This window comes from Canis aureus, chromosome 25 (genome assembly GCF_053574225.1).
Source record: "Canis aureus isolate CA01 chromosome 25, VMU_Caureus_v.1.0, whole genome shotgun sequence".
Taxonomy (NCBI): Eukaryota; Metazoa; Chordata; class Mammalia; order Carnivora; family Canidae; genus Canis; species Canis aureus.
In genome coordinates, this window is record NC_135635.1 from 27292465 (window position 1) to 27313794 (window position 21330).

General features: G+C 34.6%; 1 protein-coding gene across 2 annotated transcripts in view; it reads right to left on the reverse strand.

Moving 5' to 3' along the window:
• Positions 1-21330, reverse strand: part of SLCO1C1 (solute carrier organic anion transporter family member 1C1) — a 55434-nt gene that overhangs the window by 24875 nt on the left and 9229 nt on the right. For both annotated transcript variants that reach the window (XM_077870849.1, XM_077870848.1), the window contains 4 exons: positions 14237-14369; positions 5539-5663; positions 2177-2323; positions 323-421 (listed from right to left, as the gene is read on the reverse strand). In XM_077870849.1, coding sequence (XP_077726975.1) covers positions 323-421; positions 2177-2323; positions 5539-5663; positions 14237-14369 — 504 coding nt within the window. The remainder of the gene's footprint in view (positions 1-322; positions 422-2176; positions 2324-5538; positions 5664-14236; positions 14370-21330) is intronic.

The window sequence follows — 21330 nt, forward strand, 5'->3', positions numbered from 1 at the left end:
GATGCAACTGTCATATTGCTACACCTGAACCAACAGGAAACCACAGTTTTTAGTCTTAACTATGCTAGAATGCGTTTGAACTGGCAAGCCAGAAGTGAAAAAGGATACATCTGAATAACAAACCATGGGTCATCCAGTTCTAGTCATTGCCTATTTTTCGTATTCCATTTATTAATGTGTATGGTGATTATATTAATGACAAATTTTCAGTGGATTATTTTCATGTCACTTTATAAAAAGGGAATTTGATATCTTCTACACCATCCCCATCAAAAAAATGTAGGACTAAAATAAATAAATAAATGAAAATAAACTTCCTTACCTAGGTTTACAAAGCCAATGTCAACATACAGTTTGGCACATAATGAGCCTAGCAGGAAGCCAAAGATTGGTCCTATAATTGCAACCGTCTGCACACACCCTGCACACACACACACAAAAAAAGTGTCAATTCTCTGCTTTTGTAAATTAATAAATTTTTAAACAAGAAATAGGAGCGAGATTCAGTTCGTAGCTGAGAACATTTCATCAACTTTTCACTTAAGCATGCTTAATTTGTCAATTTTTCAACCTTATTGAATCAGGAAATAAGTCCTCAGGTTTGGAAGAATGGACACCTGAAAGGCATTAATTACCTCTTAGTACAAAAATAACACCAAGGTTCTAAAGAAGTTAATTTCCTCCAAATGGGGCGAACTTCACTCATTAGAATTAGATTTCCCTCATTGATTAAAAAAATCAGAATTATGCTATTTTGACAGTCAAAACCTTATTATAGATGGTTAAGCATAAGAGTCATTTTGACATTGAAATTGATTTCTTCCACCTTATTGCAAGAGTGCATGTGTTTGGAGTCTGCGGGACCATCTGTGAGAGCGGTAACTGCATATTCCTGACTGCAGCCAGACAAGGAACTAGACTTGGGAGTGCAGAGAGGTGCTCTTTGGAATAATCATGACCAGGCTGGCAACAGTAACGGCAAGGAAAATGGAGTAGATTGCCTACACAACACCATTTCTGGCTACCAGAAAGGTAGCTCTTCCCTGCAAAGTATGTCCCATCTGCCTTTCATTTCACCACAGAGCTTGATGCACACATATCCCCGGCAGATTAATTTAAATTAAGAGGAAGAGTGAATGGCAGTTACCGGATCCTTTCCAGAAAAGAAGAGAGGGTGAAGAGAGAGAGCAGGAAGGGGACATCTTGACACCTGCATGCATCTCTTGGCTTGCAATCTTCCCTCTTGTCCCAAGAGTACTAGCCTAGCATGTGTCATGAAGCTTCTGTTCCAAGTCCTGATTTATGCTGCAGTTTCCCATTAGAGCAGGTAACCTGTTTTTAATCACAGCCTGCCTGACTGTGAGAGCTCTCTGGAGTTCTGCATGCATGGCCAGGGCAGAATAGACTGGAGCTAGCCTCAGCCTCCTCAGCAAATTTAAATCTTGTCTTTCTGTCCCTTGAAGGCCAGGCCCTCAAAGGATCAGAACCCCAAGAGATCAAGACTGATGTATGAAATGGAGAAAAATTTAGTTTCCAAGATGTAAGAGGCACTCAATAAACGCTGCTTAGATGCATCTGGTCTTGGAGTTTGAGTTCTGCTGTAGTTTGCTTTTTGTGATTTTAGCTCCTGGTCTACCCACTGGCACCTGTTTTAGACACGGCTTAGCATCAGGCCTAGATCTCACCTTTCCCATATTTTTCTTTATCCATTCATACTGCTATTGAGAACTCAGAATTCCTTGCTGCCTATCCCTCATAGGAAGAAAATGCTTTAAATAAGCAGGGCTTAAAAGATGGGAAGTAGCTTAGGGTTCTGGAAACAAAATAGAAAAATAAATATAACTGATCCCTAAATGCTTCAGTAGTACAGTTAACCCAATAAAAGGAACCTATGAAATCTGAAGTCCATGAAGATACTTGTACAAAGATATACATCAGAGCAGCTGATCTTCCAGTTATTTTCTTCTAATCTGATGTTCTTTCCCCAATGAAACTGGTCCTTCTAATATTCAGGTTTCTTCATCATCTAAACCCTCAGTGTAGACTCAGAAATGTGTGAACTCAATACAGGAACTGGATCTGAAGGATAAAAGCTTCTACACCCTATTTAGTTTGGAATGGAGTTGAGAAAACCAGGTACCCTGCTTCCCAAGAAGATGAACGAGGTAGGCATTACCAATATAGAAAGCAGAATTGTCTTCACTGGCAAAATCATCAAGGTAGGCGATGCCTAGAGGCTGAATAGGAGTTTCCCCAATTCCACGAAGAAGGTTACCCAGGAAAACATAAACCCACATGGAAGAGCTGGCATCCATTTCACATTCTTGAAAGGAAAGCAAATAAGAGGAATGAAATTAGATGAGTATCAAAGTTAAATATTTATTCTGCAGTTCTACAAGCTGTCCTAAAATTGGATTAGGATGTAAAAGTGAAATTTTCAGTAGACATAATTTGATAGGAGTCTGCACAAGATTGGAAAATATTTTGGTTTCAATGTTTTAGGCAATGTAAATCCCACAGAGATTTTGATAAGGAACTCTTTTGATTCTTCTTTCTGATGTCTTGTTTCTTACTTTCTCTTCTCTTTTTTATTTTATATTTACACTGAGTTCTTTGAGTTCCTACACTCCAATAACATTCAATATCCTGTCTGGGACAAAACACAAAATTTCAATAGAAGTCTTTTCTTCCCTTAATCTTTACATTTTTATATTTTTCAACAGAAATTACTTGTAATTTTATTGCTGACCAAGTTTTATCTGAAATTCAAAATTTTATATGGGTGATACTTCAACTTTGGGTAGCATTACAATTGTTTGATAGTGAATAACCATTTTTAGGGCTTAGGTTTAGGAAACAAATTCACATAAAAATTTAAAACCCTATATGCTTTAGTAGTATAATTATTCCAACAAAAAGAATCTTTTGGTAGTATTCTTAGAATGAAATTTAAAGCTAACAATTTTTAAGTGCTTTTATAGAAGTCATGTCTTGATATGATCATATGAAGCTGGAGAATTAACTCCCATATCACAAATGAAATACACTTTGACCAGTTTAATCACTTTAATAAGAGTGATAATATTTTCTATCTTTGACAATCACCACTTCTGAGTATTCCTTCCTGTCAGGCACTGGGCCAAGTGGTTGGCAGGCATTTTTAAAATTAAATTATCTTCATAATCTTATGAGGTAGGCATTATTTCTGTTTATTAGTAGCCCTTAAGGTAAAATTTGAAGGTAAAATATGGGTTATTTAAAACTGAAGTGAATCTTTTTGTGTGGATGAGTGAGACTGTGTAACACACAAGATGAATGTGTAGTCTTGTTGCTTCTAACTCTGCCTCTTCTAGAAATATAATCAAGTGACCAAGCATTTTTAATTTATTTTCTCTGGATTTCCATTCCACTCCCCAAATGTAAATTCCTTTTCTAAAAAAGTGATTTTAATGTCAATTCTACCCCCTAACATTTATGTGATCTCAAGAAGCCTGTTGGTAGAGAAGTCTTATAGATAAGGGAAGATATCTTAGATCTGTACTTTCCAGTATAGTAACTACACACCACATGTGACTACTTAAATGTAAATTTCTTAAAGTTACAGAAAATTAAAAATTCAGTTTCTCAGTCACACTCGCTATATTACAGTACTCAATAGTTACATGTGGCTAATGGCTGCTGTATCAGACAGCATAGATATAGACTATTTCCACCATCACAGAGAGTTCTGTTGAATAGCTCTGCTCTCCAGTGTTGTTGGGGGCCTGAGGGTTGTAGGTGGAGTATTTTTGAGAAGAGTCCTATATTTACCCCATTATCATTTTTAGGATGAACTTTGTGTCCACTATGTCTGATGTCCACATATGTCTCTGACTTTAAGGGAGCAGGACCTCATTTAAAGGAAAGAAGAAGATTGAGTTGTGAGTCTTATATTGTATACCTGTCTAATAACTCATCTCTCTACATTAAAAACATTTTAATGCCCTCTCTCAACCCTATGTTTCTTAACATTAAAGGTTTAAATATTTCCTAATTAGTTGTATTGGCATTTATAGCACATTTTCCTAATTGTCAAAAACAAAACATTTGCAATTACTGTACGCTGTGTAGAGATGAGAGTCTAAACCCTCCTTTTACACTCTCTTCTTCTTCCAGAGTGATTTTCTGCTCCTTTTCATACAGCAGGATGGGGTGAACTTTTTACCTGATTATGTCTTCCCTACCTCCTCCCCCCCATATTTCTAGATCTTTAATTCTCTGGCCCTTCCTTTCATTCAAATAACCAGACCTCAAGTGTTCACACCTTAGGGAAGAGGCACCTCAAAAGAAAGTACTGATGAGGATACTAGGGGAAAGAAAATGTTTTATGCTATAGATAAAATATTTACATGACTAGCAGGTACATAAAAGGGAAGCTTCCATACTGCTGAGACAGAAATGAATTGAGAGGCTAGAAGCAGGGAGTGAGGTGGGAGTGGTAAAGAGGAAGTGCTGAGCACGTCCATGCTGAAGGACAAGGGAGAGAGAGTTTTTGATCTCCTGCCTCTGTAGCATCCTGGAGACATGACAAACATCTGTGGGTAGATTTATGTACTCCATGAGCAGGGATAACCTGTGCCTCCTTGGCCAGTTAGAGCCCAGGGAGGTAGCAAGACCCAAAAGATGAGACAGCTGCACATTGTGGCTAAACATCCCTGCTTTTGGCTCTTCAAAGGGCTTCCAGATGATTCTCATGTTCCCAAGTGTAGCTCATACAATACACTGCTATACAATATATGTCAGCCATATGGAACTTTAGACATTCTAACAAAATTCACTACATCCTGTCGTGTGTGGAAAATAGAACTATTTCCAAGTTTCCATGACTGTCACCTTTGCATCAGAAAGAGCTGCTTTGTTAAAAAGAACATAAAGGTAGACATAGGATGACCCTAAAGTGACATATATGACCAAACACTGTGACCAGAGGGATTTTAAATATCTAAATTGACCAGGGACCAATAACAACAAGAGGCCCCTCCCACAACCACTTCCTTTGCTATTATGTAATCTCCCTAGAATGTAGGCAACCCCTGGGGAAAGGGTGAAAGTTGGGGGAAAATTGAGATTAAACTTTTGCCATTCTGATGAAAAGGGACTGGACACAGAAGTTCAATTGAGATCTTGGGGAAAATATATATTTATTTTGCATCTGAGCAATGGTCTGAGATTTGTATGTTCTAAGCTAGTTTTATCTTGATTTAATGGCTCATCTTATTTGGAACCACTGAGAGCTATTCTCATTCAGCAGCAATTAATGCTCCTTTCCCTAAGAATTGAATCTCTGCATATTTTCTTAGATCTCATCATATACTGCCTTATATTCTAGGAATTTTGATGGCACTATAGTATCCTAATTTAAGTAAACCTTTTGACAGAAAAAAAAATCACATTTAAATGTTTGTCCATAATAAAGCCCATATAAAGTCTTTGTAAAAAAACAAACAAATAAACAAACAAAAAAACCTTTGTTAATCAAGTAAAAAAAAGGCATCTTACCATCATTTCTTTTAGACTGTGATTTTTCTATAATCGACTGAGGTAATTGACTGTCTGATTCCAAAAGACATGGAGAGAGGCTGAGAGTGGAATTAGAGAAAGGAGAATACTTTTCGTATCTGTACCTGTACAAAAAAGAATTTTTTTTTTTACTACAGACTCATTTAACATCATGCTAAAAGTATTGTATGTATACTACATGGCTCATTAGGACACCTGTTTGAGTTTGCAGCTAACAGAGTCTGAATCACTAATACTAACCAGCATTTAACAGCAGAGTACCCTAAAGAGAGAGCCAGAGAGTCTGCCAGAAAGTCTGGTTCATTGGTATTTCCACCATAGCTGAACCAATTACCCAGTAAAAGAAAATAAAAGTAAGAATCATTCACAAGAGTTCATTTTAATGTAAAAATGAATATAAATCATCTGCTTCCCTAATGAAAAACATATCTCACACTTGATAAAATTATGATTATCCCTAAATAAGGGTCTCTTATAGAGTCTCTTAACTATAGGAAACAAACAGGGCTGCTGGAGGGGAGGTGGGGGGTGGATAGGGTAACTGGGTGATGGGTATTAAGGAAGGAACGTGATGTGATGAGCACTGGGTGTTATATGCAACTGATGAATAATTGAACTCCACCTCTGAAACTAATGATGCATGTTAATTAATTGAATTTAAATAAAATTAAATTTTAAAAACTATGGTATTGCACACCATATTTCACCATAGAATTATTTTTAAAAATATTTTATTTATTTATTCATGAGAGAGAGAGAGAGAGAGAGAGAGAGGCAGAGACACAGGCAGAGGGAGGAGGAGGCTCCATGCAGGGAGCCCGACGTGGGACTCTACATGGGTCTCCAGGATCACACCTTGGACTGAAGGTGGTGCTAAACCACTGAGCCACTGGGGCTGCCCTGTATTTAGAGTTATAAATTTAGTAGAACCGCCTTGCTGATTCTAGAGAAATGATGATGATATGTGGGGTTTTTTTGGTTTCTTAAGTTTTTATTTAAATTCCAATTAACATATAGTGTAATATTTGTTTCAAATGGAAAATATAGTGATTCCACACTTCCTACAACACCTAGCGGTCATCACATGTACTCCTTACTTCCCTTCACCTATTTAACACATCCCCCACCCACTTCCACTCTGGTAACCATAAGTGTGCTCTCTAGAGTTAAGAGTCTATTTTTTGGTTTGCCTTGCTCTCTTCCTCCCTCCCTCTCTCTCCCCTTTGGCCACTTATTTTGCTTCTTAATCTCCACATAAGTGAAATTATATGGTATTTGTCTTTCTCTAATTGACTTATTTCACTTAGCATAATACTCTCTAGCTCCATCCATGTTGTTGCAAATGGTAAAACTTCATTCTTTTTGATGGGAGATTAATATTCTGTGTGTGTGTGTGTGTGTGTGTGTGTGTGTGTTTACACCATCTCTTCCTTATACACTCATCTGCCAATGGACACTTAAGGTGTTTCCATATTTGCCCATTATAGATAGTGCTGCTATAAACACCAAGGTGCACGTATTCCTTTGAATCAGTATTTTTATATCCTTTAGGTAAATACCTAGTAGTGCAATTACTAGATCATGGGATCATTCTCTCTTTTGAGGAGCCTCCAGTTTTTCACACAGTGGCTGCATCAGTTTGCATTCTCACCAATAGTGCAACAGGGTTCCCCTTTCTCCACATCCTCATCAACACTTGTTTTCTTGTCCTGTTGATTTTAGCCATTCTCTCAGCTGTGAGATGATATGTCACTGCAGTTTTGATTTGTATTTCCCTGATGTTCAGTGATGTTGAGCATCCTGTCATGAGTCTGTTGGCCATCTGTAAGCCTTCTTTGGAAAAATGTTTATTCATGTCTTCTTCCCATTTTTAAATTGGATTATTCATTTTTTGAGTGTTGAGTTTTATAAGTTCTTTGTATGTTTTGGATACTAACCTTTATCAGATGTCATTTGCAAATACATTCCATAGATTGTCTTTTAGTTTTGTTGATTGTTTCCTTCACTCTGGAGAAGCTTCCTGTTTTGCTGAAATCCCAATACCTTATTTTTGCTTTTGTTTCCCTTCCTCCAGGAGACATATCTAGTAAAAAATTGCAATGGCTGATATCAAAGAGGTTATTGCCTGTGTTCTCCTCTAGGATCTTTCTGGTTTTAGGTCTCACATTTGGGTCTTTAATCCATTTTGAGTTTATTTTTGTGTATTGTGTAAGAAAGTGGTCAAGTTTCTTTCTCTTCCATGTTGCTGTCCAGTTTTCCTAATGTTAAAGACACTGTCTTTTTTCCCATTGGATATTCTTTTCTGCTCTGTCAGAGTTTAGTTGACCATAGAGTTGTGGGTTAATTTCTGGGTTTTCTACTCTGTTTCACTGTTCCATGTGTATATTTTTGTGCCACCACCATACTGTCTTGATCACTATAGCTTGGTAATATAACTTGAAGACCAAAATTATGATGCCTCTGGCTTTGCTTTTCCTTTTCAAGGTTGCTTTGGCTATTTGGGGTCTTTTATGATTCCATACAAATTTTAGCATAGTTCATTCTAGTTCTTTGAAAAATGCTAGTGGAAAAAAAAAGAAAAATGCTGGTGGTATTTTGATAGGGATTGCATTAAATGTGTGGATTGCTTTGGGTAGTATAGACATTTAAACAATATTTGTTCTTCCAATCTATAAGGATGCAATGTCTTTCCATTTCTTTGTGTCATCTTCAATTTCTTTCATTAGAGTTTTTAGATTGCAGGTCTTTCACCTTTTCGGTTAGGTTTATTCCTAGGTATCTTAGTATTTTGATGCAATCGTGCATGGGATTGATTCCTTAACTTCTTTCTCTTCTACTTCATTATTAGTGAATAGAAATGCAACAGATCTCTGTATATTGATTTTGGATCCTGCCACTTTACTGAATTTGTTTATCAGTTCTAGCAGTTCTTTGGTGGAGTCTTTCAGGTTTTCTATATAGAGTACTATGATGTTTGCAAATAGTGAAAGTTTGACTTCTTCCTTGACAATCTGCATGCCTTTTATTTTTGTTGTTGTTGTCTGATTGCTGTAGCTAGGAGTCCCAGTATCATACTGAATAAAAGTGTTAAGAGAGGATATCCCTGTCTTACTCATGATCATACAGGAAAAGCTCTCGGTTTTTCTCCATTGAGGATTCTAGCTGTGGGTTTTTCATAGATGGCCTTCATTATGTTGAGATAAGTTCCCTCTAAACCCACTTTGTTGAGGATTTTTATCATGAATGGATGTTGTACTTTGACAAATGCTTTTTTTGCATCTACTGAAATAATCATATGGTTCTTATCCTTTTATTAATGCAGTGTATTACACATTGATTTGTTAATATTGAACCAGGAATAAATCACATTTGATTGTGGTGAACAATTTTTATAACATATTGGTTTTGCTAGTATTTTATTAAGAATTTTTGCGTCCATGTTCATTAGAGATATTGGCCAGTAGTTCCCTGTTTTAGATAAGTTTTTGTCTGGTTTTGATATCAGGGGATTCCTGGCCTCATAGAATGAATTTGGAAGTTTTCCTTCCTTTTCTATTTTTTGGAATAGTTTGAGAATAATAGGTATTAACGTTTCTTTAAAAGTTCAGTAGAATTCCTCTGTGAAGCCATCTGGCCCTGGACTTTTGTTTTTGGGAGGTTTGTGATTACTAATTCAGTTTCTTAACTGGTCATAGGTCTATTCAAGTTTTCCATTTCTTCCTGGTTCAGTTTTAGTAATTTATATATTTCTAGGAATTTATCTACTTTTAGGTTGTCCAATTTGTGGCATATAGTTTTTCATAATATTCTCCTATAATTATTTGTATTTCTGTGCTGTTGGTTATTTCCCCTCTCTTGTGATTTTATTTATTTGGGTCCTTTCTCTTTTCTTTTTTGAGAAGTCTAGCTAGAGGTTTATTAATATTAATTTTCAACCAGCTCCTGGTTTCACTGATCCATTCTATTTTTTTTTTTTAGTTTCTATATCATTTATTCCTGCTCTTTATTATTTATTTCCCTCCTTCTGTTGGCATTCCAACTTCCCTCTTAGAATAGCTTTTGCTGCATCTTGAAAATTTTGGACCACCGTGTTTTCATTTTCATTTGTTTCCTTGTATTTTTTTACACTTCCTTTTTGGTTTCCTAGTTGACTCATTCATTGTTTAGTAGCATGTCATTTAACCTCCATGTATTTGTGGTCTTTCCAGATTTTTTTCTTGTGGTTAACTTTTAGTTTCATAGTATTGTGGTCAGAAAAGGCGCATAGTATGATTTCAGTCTTTTTGTATTTGTTGAGGCCTGATTTGTGACCTAATATGTGATCTATTCTGAAGATTTTTTTTTTAAAGATTTTATTTATTTATTCATGAGAGCTACAGAAAGAAAGGCAAAAACATAGGCAGAGGGAGAAGTAGGTTCCTTATGGGAAATCTGATGTGGGACTTGATCCTAGGACCCTGGGATCACACCCTGAGCTGAAGGCAGATGCTCAACCACTGAGCCACCCAGGTGTCCCTTGGAAGAATGTTCTATGTGCACTTGAAAAGAATGTATACTCTGCTGTTTTAGGATAAAATATTCTGAATATACTTGTTAAGTCCATATGGTTCAGGGTGTGATTCAAAGCCATTGTTTCTGAATTTGTTTTCTGTTTAGATGATTTGTCCATTGATGTAAGTGAGGTGTTAAAGTCCCCTACTATTATTACTTTTTTAAAAAGATTTTATTTATTTAATCATGAGAGACACACACACACAGAGAGAGAGAGAGAGAGAGAGAGAGAGAGGCACAGGCAGAGGGAGAAGCAGGCTCCATGCAGGGAGCCCGACGTGGGACTCGATCCTGGGTCTCTTGTTTTTGTTATTACTTCTAGATTCTAGAGTGATTTTTGTGTCAACACTTCCAAGAATAAGAAGACAATATGTCTTTGAGTCTCAAGTTTTTAATATTGTTTTAAACATGATTGTTTTTCTCTTTAGCATTAGCATCCTGGATGTCTCCCTTTAAATCTTTTAAAGATACATTTAGTGTAGTGATAGTATATTTAATTATTAAGTAATGAATTTGAATGTTCTTGTCCACTTGCTTTATTATGATTGGCCAGAAATAATATAGTGAACCCCTGAAGCAGTGGGCCAAGGATCTTAAAATATCTGTAGTGATTACATAATATTTTGAAAATTTTAAATTATTTGAGGTTTCTCAATTCATTCTATAAAAATGCAACTGTGTAGGCATAACAATTATTTAGATTTTGAGTAATGGACTTCTTTGCAAGTGCCTCCTTTGTCACTAATTACTATATATGACACTGTAGAACAATCAATTAATCTCTTCAGATTTCAATCTTCTTAGTGGTAAGATGGGGGGTAACCTGTAGCCTTGCCTATTTAGGCTCTGTTGGATAAGGAGACAGAGAAGTAATTAAATAGGGGACCACCAGTGATTTAAATGCTTTTAAATCTGGGGTTTTAGTTCTGACCTGGATTAAAACTCTGACACAATCTTGACTCTGATACAATAGCTTCATAAATAGTCTCCCTACTTCCAAGTTTCCTCCACCAGAGTTATTTTTCCAAGTAGTAGTCTGCATGACCCTTAAACAAATGTAGGTGAGGTCATGTCATTCTGCTCAAAGCACTGCAGTGGCTTTCCATCTCATTCCAAAAAGAAGCTAGATCATCAAAATGGTTTGCAACCTTACCACTCAAGGTGAGGTTTGCAGCATGAACTGAAACCAAATCATATGGGAGGGATACTAACTCAGAATCTACAGTCTACCAAGAGCCTCAGGTGATTCAAATGTCCATCAAAGTTGAGAAACAATCTTGACAGCTTCTCCTTTTCCTTTTAATCTTTCGCCTTGCTCACCCCACTCCAGATCTAGCTTCCCTGCAGTTCACCCACATACTATTCTCCCTCTTGCTCTAGGAACTTTACATTCACCATTCAGTCAGCACAGAATCTTTCTTCCCCAGGTATCTTCAAGGCTCTCCCCTTCATTTCCTTTAGTTTTTTCCAAGTGTTGTCATCTTGGTAAGCCATCCTCTGACAACTCTACTTTAAACTGCAATCCTCCCTCCCCACAACATACTCTTTTTGAGTCCAGGATGTTATTTTTCGCTATAGCACTTAACATTATCTGGCATACTGTATCATTACTTATGTGTTTATTATCTATGTCCTCATAAAATCCATGAGAGCAGAGATTTTTATCTCTACTATACTCCCATTACCTAGAACAATGACCAATATATATTTGTTAAATTCATGAGTCAGGTGAGCTAGCACATATAAAGTTAAACACAGGCAGTTGGAGGTAGGCCCTCAATAATTGATATCCATGATAAATACTATGTTTTGTTGGACATCAAAGGTATTTCTTCTAGGCAGACAGAGTATAGTAGTCTTTTAGAGATCAAACATGATGTTATGGACCAGTACTCAATTCATGCTCTGAAAAGTTGAAAAGAAGTTATTACATAATCCTCAGTAGACAGTAAACTTCATGGGCAAAGAATTGTGCATATATATATATATATATTTTTTGTTGTTGTTGTTGTTTTGTTTCATTTTGTTGTTGTTTTTTTTACTGAAGTAGCCCCATTACATGGCACAGTACCAGGTAAATCACAGACACTGAAAAATGATTAACAAATATAACTTTAAACATATATAAACATAGTATATAAAAATCTGTCTTTGACTCTGGTATCCTTAAGCAGCCAGGCTAGGGCTGTTAGCCGTAGCAGCTTGACAGCCCTAGACTGGCTGCCTGGCTGGTCTTCTGATTTTCTTGCACTAGTATTTTATATTTGTCATTAACTTGAAGTAACAAGATTATTATTCTGAATGCAATACCTTTAAAACAAACCATTGCTGGTCTCTGGTTAAAATCAGGTGGCTCAATTATCAAAGGAGGATTGATAGCAATACTTAACAATAATGACACAGCTACTAGTTCCATCAGGAAACTTGGTAAGTATTTTAGTTGTGTCTTTTAATATTTTCAATGCTGTTTTAAATTAGATATTATTTTTAATGCCTATAATATCTATTTTAGGATAGATCAAATGGGGCCTAGAAAGGTTAAGTAACATGGCCAAGATCATATAGAAAGTTATTGATCCACTGCAGAATGAGTTATGCCAAGAATCAAGAGTTTATTTATTCTCTGCAACTACTTTCGGATTTTTATTTTTATTTTTTGTAATGGAAGTCTTTTTGTCCCCTTAAGTAAAGTGTTGCATGAGGGCTCAGTGATCAGAACACATAATAGTGGCATGGTTATTGGTTAAGCAGGGATTGGGCAGAGTGAAGACCAATTCCTAATTCATTGGCTCTCGACAGCACTTTTGTAGAACCTCAGTGATCTAAAGGAAACTTTTGTCCTGTGGAAAGGAGGCTGGGTAGGTGTCCAAAGAGTAGGTAGAGGTTCTGAAGCCATAGATCTCTCTCCAACTAAAAATGAAGGGGCCAGGAAAATTATACAAATAAGTAGAAAAGATTCCACACAGAGGATTCTGTGTACTACCTTTATAGATTGCCTATGGAGGCAAAAATCTGACTATATTTATGTATGTAACTTGGGATTCCAAGAAAAAGTTGGGACTATATCATATCTAAGTCTCTCCAGCTCTAAAATGTCATGATATAATGATCTGGAGTGAGCAATAATCAAAGTATGATTTGATATATAATTTTTACAAATGTTATCTTGCTTCAAAACCTGTAGATAGTTACTTCTCTCAGTTAGCAATAGGTAACCCCGGACATGGAAGACAACATGGATATGCATAAAGAAGTCAGAATACCTGTTTTTAGGATTCTAGTTCTATAATTATAAGACAGCTAACCTTGAGAAAGTCAGCAGACAGTAAAATAAAAAGATAAACTATGCTCTTTTTTACACATTTTTAAAAAGATTTTATTTATTCATTCATGAGAGACACAGAGAGAGAGGCAGAGACACAGGCAGAGGGAGAAGCAGGGTCCATGCAAGGAACCTGATGTGGGACTTGATCCCGGGACCCCAGGATCACGCCCTGGGCTGAAGGCTGGCACTAAACTGCTGAGCCACCCAGGAATCTCCAAACTATGCTCTTCTAATTCACAGGTAAAGATAGAATGATATAATAATGGTGAAAACCTTTGGAACTACTGAAGTTGCATGCAAATTTTAACAGAATTACCAGCAAAAGTACCCAAAGTAGACGTCAGGGTTAAAGAATACACACACCATACTCCTATTGAGAAAGTTCTGTTAGATAGTATTTGGACACTGAATAGTTATTTGAATTGATAATATATCTATATATCTATATCTATATCTATCTATCTATCTATCTATCTATCTATCTATCTATCTATCTATCTATAACTGAAGTTATCCAGCACATTGTTAGTACCATTCATTCATTACCCCTTTGACATCCATTTGACATTTACTGCAATATATTAATTTTTTTACTCATTTTACATCCACAGATAAATTGAATTTTAAGTAAAATTTTAAGTATTCTGAAATTTTGCCCAAAGAGAATATAGCAAAAATAAGATAATATTATTATACTTTAAGCCATGTGTCATTTTCTTAAATTTAAATAATTAATTGCAATTATAAAAAGGGAGGAATATAATTGGTTAAAGCAAGAAAAGATAATTGTTTTAGACTTACCTCTGCATGAAGAACTGCGGCATTGCAATGAGCAATGTTCCAACTCCCATGATTAGGCACCCTATTCCGATTATTTTTGGCCTGTGAAGTTTGGATCCAAAGTAGCTTACAAATGTTATAACTAAGAGATTCCCTTGGGGTGAAGAATAAAATGTTCATCAGTTCAATAACTTAGAAAAAGTCATCAGCATAACTAAATGAATATAACTGAATGAACAATAACTTAGAAAAAGTCATCAGCATAACTAAATGAATATAACTGAATGCAGGTCTGGCAATGTGTGTTTTAACTAAACTGTCTCCCTACCATCTTTTCCATCCTTTGTCTTTCTTTGCTTTAATCTAAGATGACTCTTGAAATTGTCTGCATACTCATTACTCCAATTATCTCATCCATTTATCAAAATACTTTAATTACCAACACTACTACCTCATTTTCATTCACCCTAATTATTTGTCCTTTTAAAGTGTTTTATCAGTTAATCAAATTGTAGAAGGGCTCTTTTGGTTGCTGTCTTAAATTTTTCTTAGTGATTTTGAAGTGAATTTTATTATTGTTTCCTCATTCATTAATATTTTCTATTAAAACTTTCATCAGTTTCCCATTTGCTCTTGAAACAAACATTATATATTCTTGCTTTAGCAGGCATTCATCACAGAAAAAGTAAAAGAAGTACAACTATACTTCATTTTATGAAATAAAATTATGAAATTCATATTAATACTAAGATACTTTACAATTTGTTATATGCTTTTTACAAAATACTCAAAACAGAGGTAAAAATTACTTCACATAAGCAAACTGTAGGAATATACTAGTTATATAACCTCAATGTTTTTTTTTTTTTTTTGAAGATTTTATTTATGTATTCATGAGAGACAGAGAAAGTGGCAAAGACATAGCAGAAGTAGAAGCAGGCTTCCTGCTTCTGGAATTGATATGGGATTCAATTCCAGAACCCCAGGATCACAACTTGAGCTGAAGGCAGATTATCAGCCACTGAGCCACTCAGGTGTCCCATGAGCCACCCAAGTGCTCCTCAATGCTTACTCATAATCCGAACTGTCTGAAATACAAAATTTCCATTAAAAAAAATTGATGATTTTTTAAAGGCAGAAATTATGCTTTTACAAAAAGCCTCTAATGAGGTATATGATAAATTACTTTTTGTTGATGATGGTCATGAGTGATTAAATATGCTTTAGGGAAAATGTCCTCATATTTTTCTGTATACAAAAATACAGGAAAGACGTGGTAAAGGAAACAGAAACCTTAAAAATGCAGAATCTTGGAAGTTCTCAACAGTTTCTCATTCCATGGATCTAGAGGTAGGCCAAGAAATCTGCATTTTTAACACCAGCTCAAATGTGCTGATGGAAATGGTTCTTGGAATATGCTTTGATAAACATTGTTTAGGATCTTAGATTTCAAAGGGCTTTTAAAGTTCCAGCTCTTTGCATTTGGAATAGTCTTGTAAAACTGCAGTGTTAGATACAGTAAGAACTTAGCAATTTGCCAGCAATTGATTGTGATGGCTTATGGGTAGCATTGCTTTGATGCTCTCTTCAGTGTTTCCAATTTTCTAGCAAGAGTATGTTTGCTTACATCTGTAAGTAATCATCTACTTTACTACTGTTTGTTCACATTGCCAGCTTTAGTCAAGTGCAAAAAGAGCAGCAATTTTTATAGCCTTGAGGACAATAATGACAGTAAGAAAATTAGCTTGCAGGCTAATTTGTGACTCTAGGTTTTATGGCTCCAGAAAGAATTAAGCTTCTTTTAATTTTCACAGGAAAAAAAAAACAAAACAAAATAAAACAAAACTTTGAATATGAGATTTCTCAATTGATATTTAAGCATTTAGTAGAAGAAATTTTGTATCAAATTACATTGATATTATATCTATATTTTTGTTAATGTGTCACAGTTAATAAACCAAAGTATATTGAAAGCTGACCTTCAGCTTATAGGTAATGTATCCCTGCAACCAAAATCACCTATCCTCCCAACTCCCAAACCACCAACACCTCGCAATAAGACTCATGTTTAAGGCTGTTTCTGTGCTACATTAGTGGGTATGCCAGACTACATAATACCATTTCAGCATCTATAATATATATAGAGTTTTTGCTTTCTATACTTAGTATCCTTTCTGAGTTTTCAGAAGATACAAATAGAAAATAAATGATGATAATCTTTAAACAATTAAATTGGATATCAAAAAATAACATTTATTACCACTAGCCTCTGGAAAAGACAATAGATCCATAGTATTTTAAAATTGTTTTACTAAAACCTTGAGTAACAGATTCTTCCCCCCCTTCTCTTTCTTCTTCTTTTCTCTTGCCCTCTATATAAAAAAAGTATTTAGATAACAGAAAAGAAAGCCACCCAACTCATAAGACTTATATACTGTTGAAACCAAAACAAGAGAAGGACAATGAAAGAAAAGACTAAATGCAATTTGTTCTGGAAGTACAAGGGTATCACCAAATAAGAAAAAAAAAAAAAAAGTTAACTTAATCATTGTTTTAAATGATAGGAGAAAATGTCCATGGTTATCTTAAAAGATGTAGTAAAAGCATCCAATATAATTAACCACTCACTTATGAGAAGAAGAACAGTTGAGCAAATTAGCTTTTAAAGCATATCTACCAAACTACAGAGCACACATATTACTTAATGATGAAATTGTAAAAGCATTTTCATTAAGGTCATATATGAGAAAAGAATACCCACTGTCATTGTTTCTATTTAACATAGTACTGAGGCCAATACAACATGGCAAGAACAAGAAATAGCAGATCTAGAATTGGAAAGAATAATATAAAACTGACTTCTGTTTCAGACAATCTGATTGCCTATTCGGAAAACTCTATAGCATCTACAAAAAGAAAACTCTACAGTATCTATAATCAATTAAAATTGATAATCAATTAAAATTAACATACATTTATACTATATATAGAAAATCCTAAAGACTGCACAAAAAACTACTAGAAGTAATAAACAAATTCAGTAAAGTGGCAGGATACAAAATTAATACCCAGAAATCAGTGGCATTTCTATACACTCAAAATGTATTAAAGACCTAAATGTGAGATCTGAAATCATAAAAGTCTTAAAATAGAACATAAGTACTAATTTCTTTGACATAGGCTGTAATAAGATTTTTCTAATGTCTCCTCATATAAGAGAACAAAAAAGCTAAAATAAACTATTGGGATTCTATCAAAATAAAAAGCTTTTGCACAGAAAAGGAAACTATTAATGAAACAAAAAGGAAACCCACTAAATGGGAGAAAATACTTGCAAATGATATATCTGATAAGGGTTAATATCCAAAATATATAAGGAACTTATATAACTCAACACCATGAAAAAAAAACTGATTTAAAAATGGGCAGAGGACCTGAATACTTTTCCAAAGAAGACATACAGATTGCCAACAGACATAAGAAAACATGCTCAACATCTCTAGTCAGGGAAACGCAATTCAAAACCACAATGAGGTATCACCTTATGCCAGTCGAATGGCAAAAATCAAAATGGGAAACAGTAACAAATGTTGCAAGGACGTGGAGATAAAGAAATTGTCAATGGGAAGGAAAATTGGTACAGTCATGGTGGAAAGCAGTATGCAGGTTTCTCAAGAAATTTAAAATAGAAAAGCCATATGATCCAATAGCTTCACTATTGGGTATTTACCCAAAGAAAATGAAAACAGTAGTTTAAAAAGATATATGCACCACTATGTTTATTGCAGCATTATTTATAATAGCTAAGATATGGAAGCAAGTGCAGCATTATTTATAATAGCTAAGATATGGAAGCAACCCAAATGTTAACCTGAATGCCCATTCATAAATGAATGGATAAGAAGAGGAAGTGTGCGCGCACGCGCGCGCGCGCGCACACACACACACACACACACACACACACACACTTGAATATTATGCAGCCATAAAAAGGATGAGGTCATGCCTTTTGGGACAACATGGATAAACCTATAAGTGAAATAAGTTAGACTGAGAAAGACAAATACCATACGATTCCACTTATAAGATGAATAAACAAAAACAGAAGCAGATATTTAAATACAGAGAACAAACTAAAGATTGCCAGAGAGGTGGGATGGTTGGGCAAAATGAGTGAAGGAGAGAAGGAGATATAGGCTTCCAAGTTATGGAATGAATAAGTCATAGGAATAAAAGGCACAGAGTAAGGAATACAGTTAATGATATTATAATAGTGATGTAATGGAGCAGATGGTAGCTACACTGTGGTGAACATAGCATAAATTATAAACTTGTCAAATCACTAAGTTGTACACCTGAAACTAATGTAACATTGTGGGTCAATTATACTCAAATTTTAAAAAATTAAGAAATTCAACAAGATTGCTACAGACAGATAACATTAGATATTAATACTATTCTAATATTCTAGGAATTACTAAATAGGAATTGCAACAAAATAACTATTGCTGTAAAAACAATGATAGAAGGAAATTCATAGCATTGAATGCATATATTAGAAAAGAAGAAAAATCTAAAATTGGTAATCTGTTTCCACCTAGGAAACTAGAAAAAGAAGAGCCAATTAAATATAAAGTAGGTAGAAGGAAAGACATAATAAAATTAGAGCAGATATAAATGAAATTGAAAACAGAAACTCAGAAGAGAAAATCAGCAAAACCAAAAGACAATTCGTTGAAAACATCAATAAAACAATTAAGCTCTAGTCATGCTAAGAAAAAAGAAAAAAGAGAAGAAACTAATTATCAATACGAAAGGGAGACATTACTATAAATTTTATGGATATTAAAAAAGATAATATAGGAGTACTATGAATAACTCTATGCTTACAAATCTGATAACCTAAATAAAATGGGCCAATTACTTGAAAGGCAAAATCTGCCAAATCCTCCTAAGAATTAATAGACAATATGAACAGGCCTATAGCTTTATAGAAATTGAATAATTAATAACCTCCTAAAATACAAAGCACCAGGCCCAGATTCACTGGTGAATTTTACCCAGCAGTTAATATAAAAATTATATTAATTCTCTATAATCTCTTTTGAAAGATAGAAGCATAGGGGAAATTTCCTAAATCATTTCTATGAGGCTAGCATTACTGTAATGGCAAACTCAGACAAAATAAAAATCCCTACAAACCAGTAACACTCATGAACACATGTGTAAAAATTCTCAACAAAATATCAGCAAATCATATTCAACAATATATAGAATTAAAGACCATGACCAAGTGGGATTTATCCCAGGCATGCAAGGCTAGTTAAACATTAGACAATAAATTAATATAATCCAATATATCAACAGACTAAAGAATAATCATATGCTCATATCAACAGATGCAGAAAAAGCATTTGACCAAAATCCAACAACCATTTATGATAAAAACTCAGTATATGTGGAAGAGAGACAAATTTCCTCAACTTGATAAAGAATGCTTACAAATACATAAAGTTAACATGATATTTAATGATGAGAAACTTAAAGCTTCCCACTAAGATCAGGTACAAAGCAAGACTGTTTCTCTCACCATTACTTTTCATTACTATACTGAAAGCCCTACTCAATATGGTAGGGTAAGAAAATAGGAAAAGAAAAACAAGTAAAGGGAAAGAAAACAGACTGGGAAGGAAAAAATAAAACTGTCTTTGCTCCCAGAATATATGATCATCTATGCAGAAAATCCATAAGAACTGACAAAGGAACTCTTGAAACTAATAAATGTTTTTTGTAGTATGGTTGCAAGATGCAAGGTTAATATACAAAAGTCAACTGCTTTTCTACATGCCAGCAATGAACAAATGGAATTGAAAAATCATTTACTTTATCACCTCCCAAAATGAAATACTTAGATATAAATCTACTAAAATATGTATAAGATCTACATGAGGAAAACTATAAAACTCTGATGAAAGAAATCAAAGAACTAAATAAATGGAGAGACACTCCATGTTCATGGATAGGATGGCTCATTATTGTCAAGATTTCAGTTCTACTCAACTTGATCTATGAATTCAATGCAATCTCAGTCAAAATCATAGGAAGTTATTTTATAGACAAAGTGATTTCTAAGATGACAAAGTGGAGAGGTAAAAGACTCATAATAGCCAACATAATATTGAAGAACAAAGCAAAAGGATTGAACAAAGTAAAAGGATTAACTTTAAGACATACTGTAAAGCCACATTAATCAATAGTGTAACAGTGGTGAAAGAATAGACAAATAGATCAATGGAATAAAATATATAGCCCAGAAACAGAAGTACATAAATATAATTAATTGATCTTTGATGAAGGAGCAAATGTAATAAGAGCAAATATAATCTTTTCAACAAATGGTGCTGGAACAACTGGACATCCACATAAAAAAATGATTTTAGACACAGACCTCACACTCTTCACAAAAGTACAGGTAAAAGAGATCACATACTTAAATGTAAAATTATAACACTTCTAGAAGACAACTTAGGAGAAAACTTAAATGACCTTAGGTTTGGTGATGACTTTTTAGATGCAACGCTGAAAGGATAATCCATGACAAAAAAAGGATGAGCTGGACTGCATTAAAATTAAAAATTTCTTCTCTATGATAGATAATGTCAAAATAATGAAAAGAAAGCCACAGACTGAGAAAAAATATTTGCAAAAGTCGTATCATATAAAGGACTGTTATCAAAAATATACAAAGAACACTTAAAACTCAACAATAAGAACACAAGCAATGAAACTTAAAAATAGGCCGAATAACTTAACAGATAGGTCACCAGAAATGATATACAGGTGGCAAATAAGGATATAAAAAGATATTCATCATACAGCATGAGGGAACTGCAAATTGAAATGACAATGAGATACCACTACATACTTATTAGAATGGCCAAAATCCAAAATGCTAAACATTGGTTGGAGCATGGACCAAAACCAACTCTTGTTCATTGCTCATGGGAATGCAAAATGGTACAAACACTTTGGGAAAAAATTTGGCAGTTTCTTACAAAACTATACATATTTTTCCCATATGATTCAGCAGGTATGCTCCTTGGTATTTGCCCAGA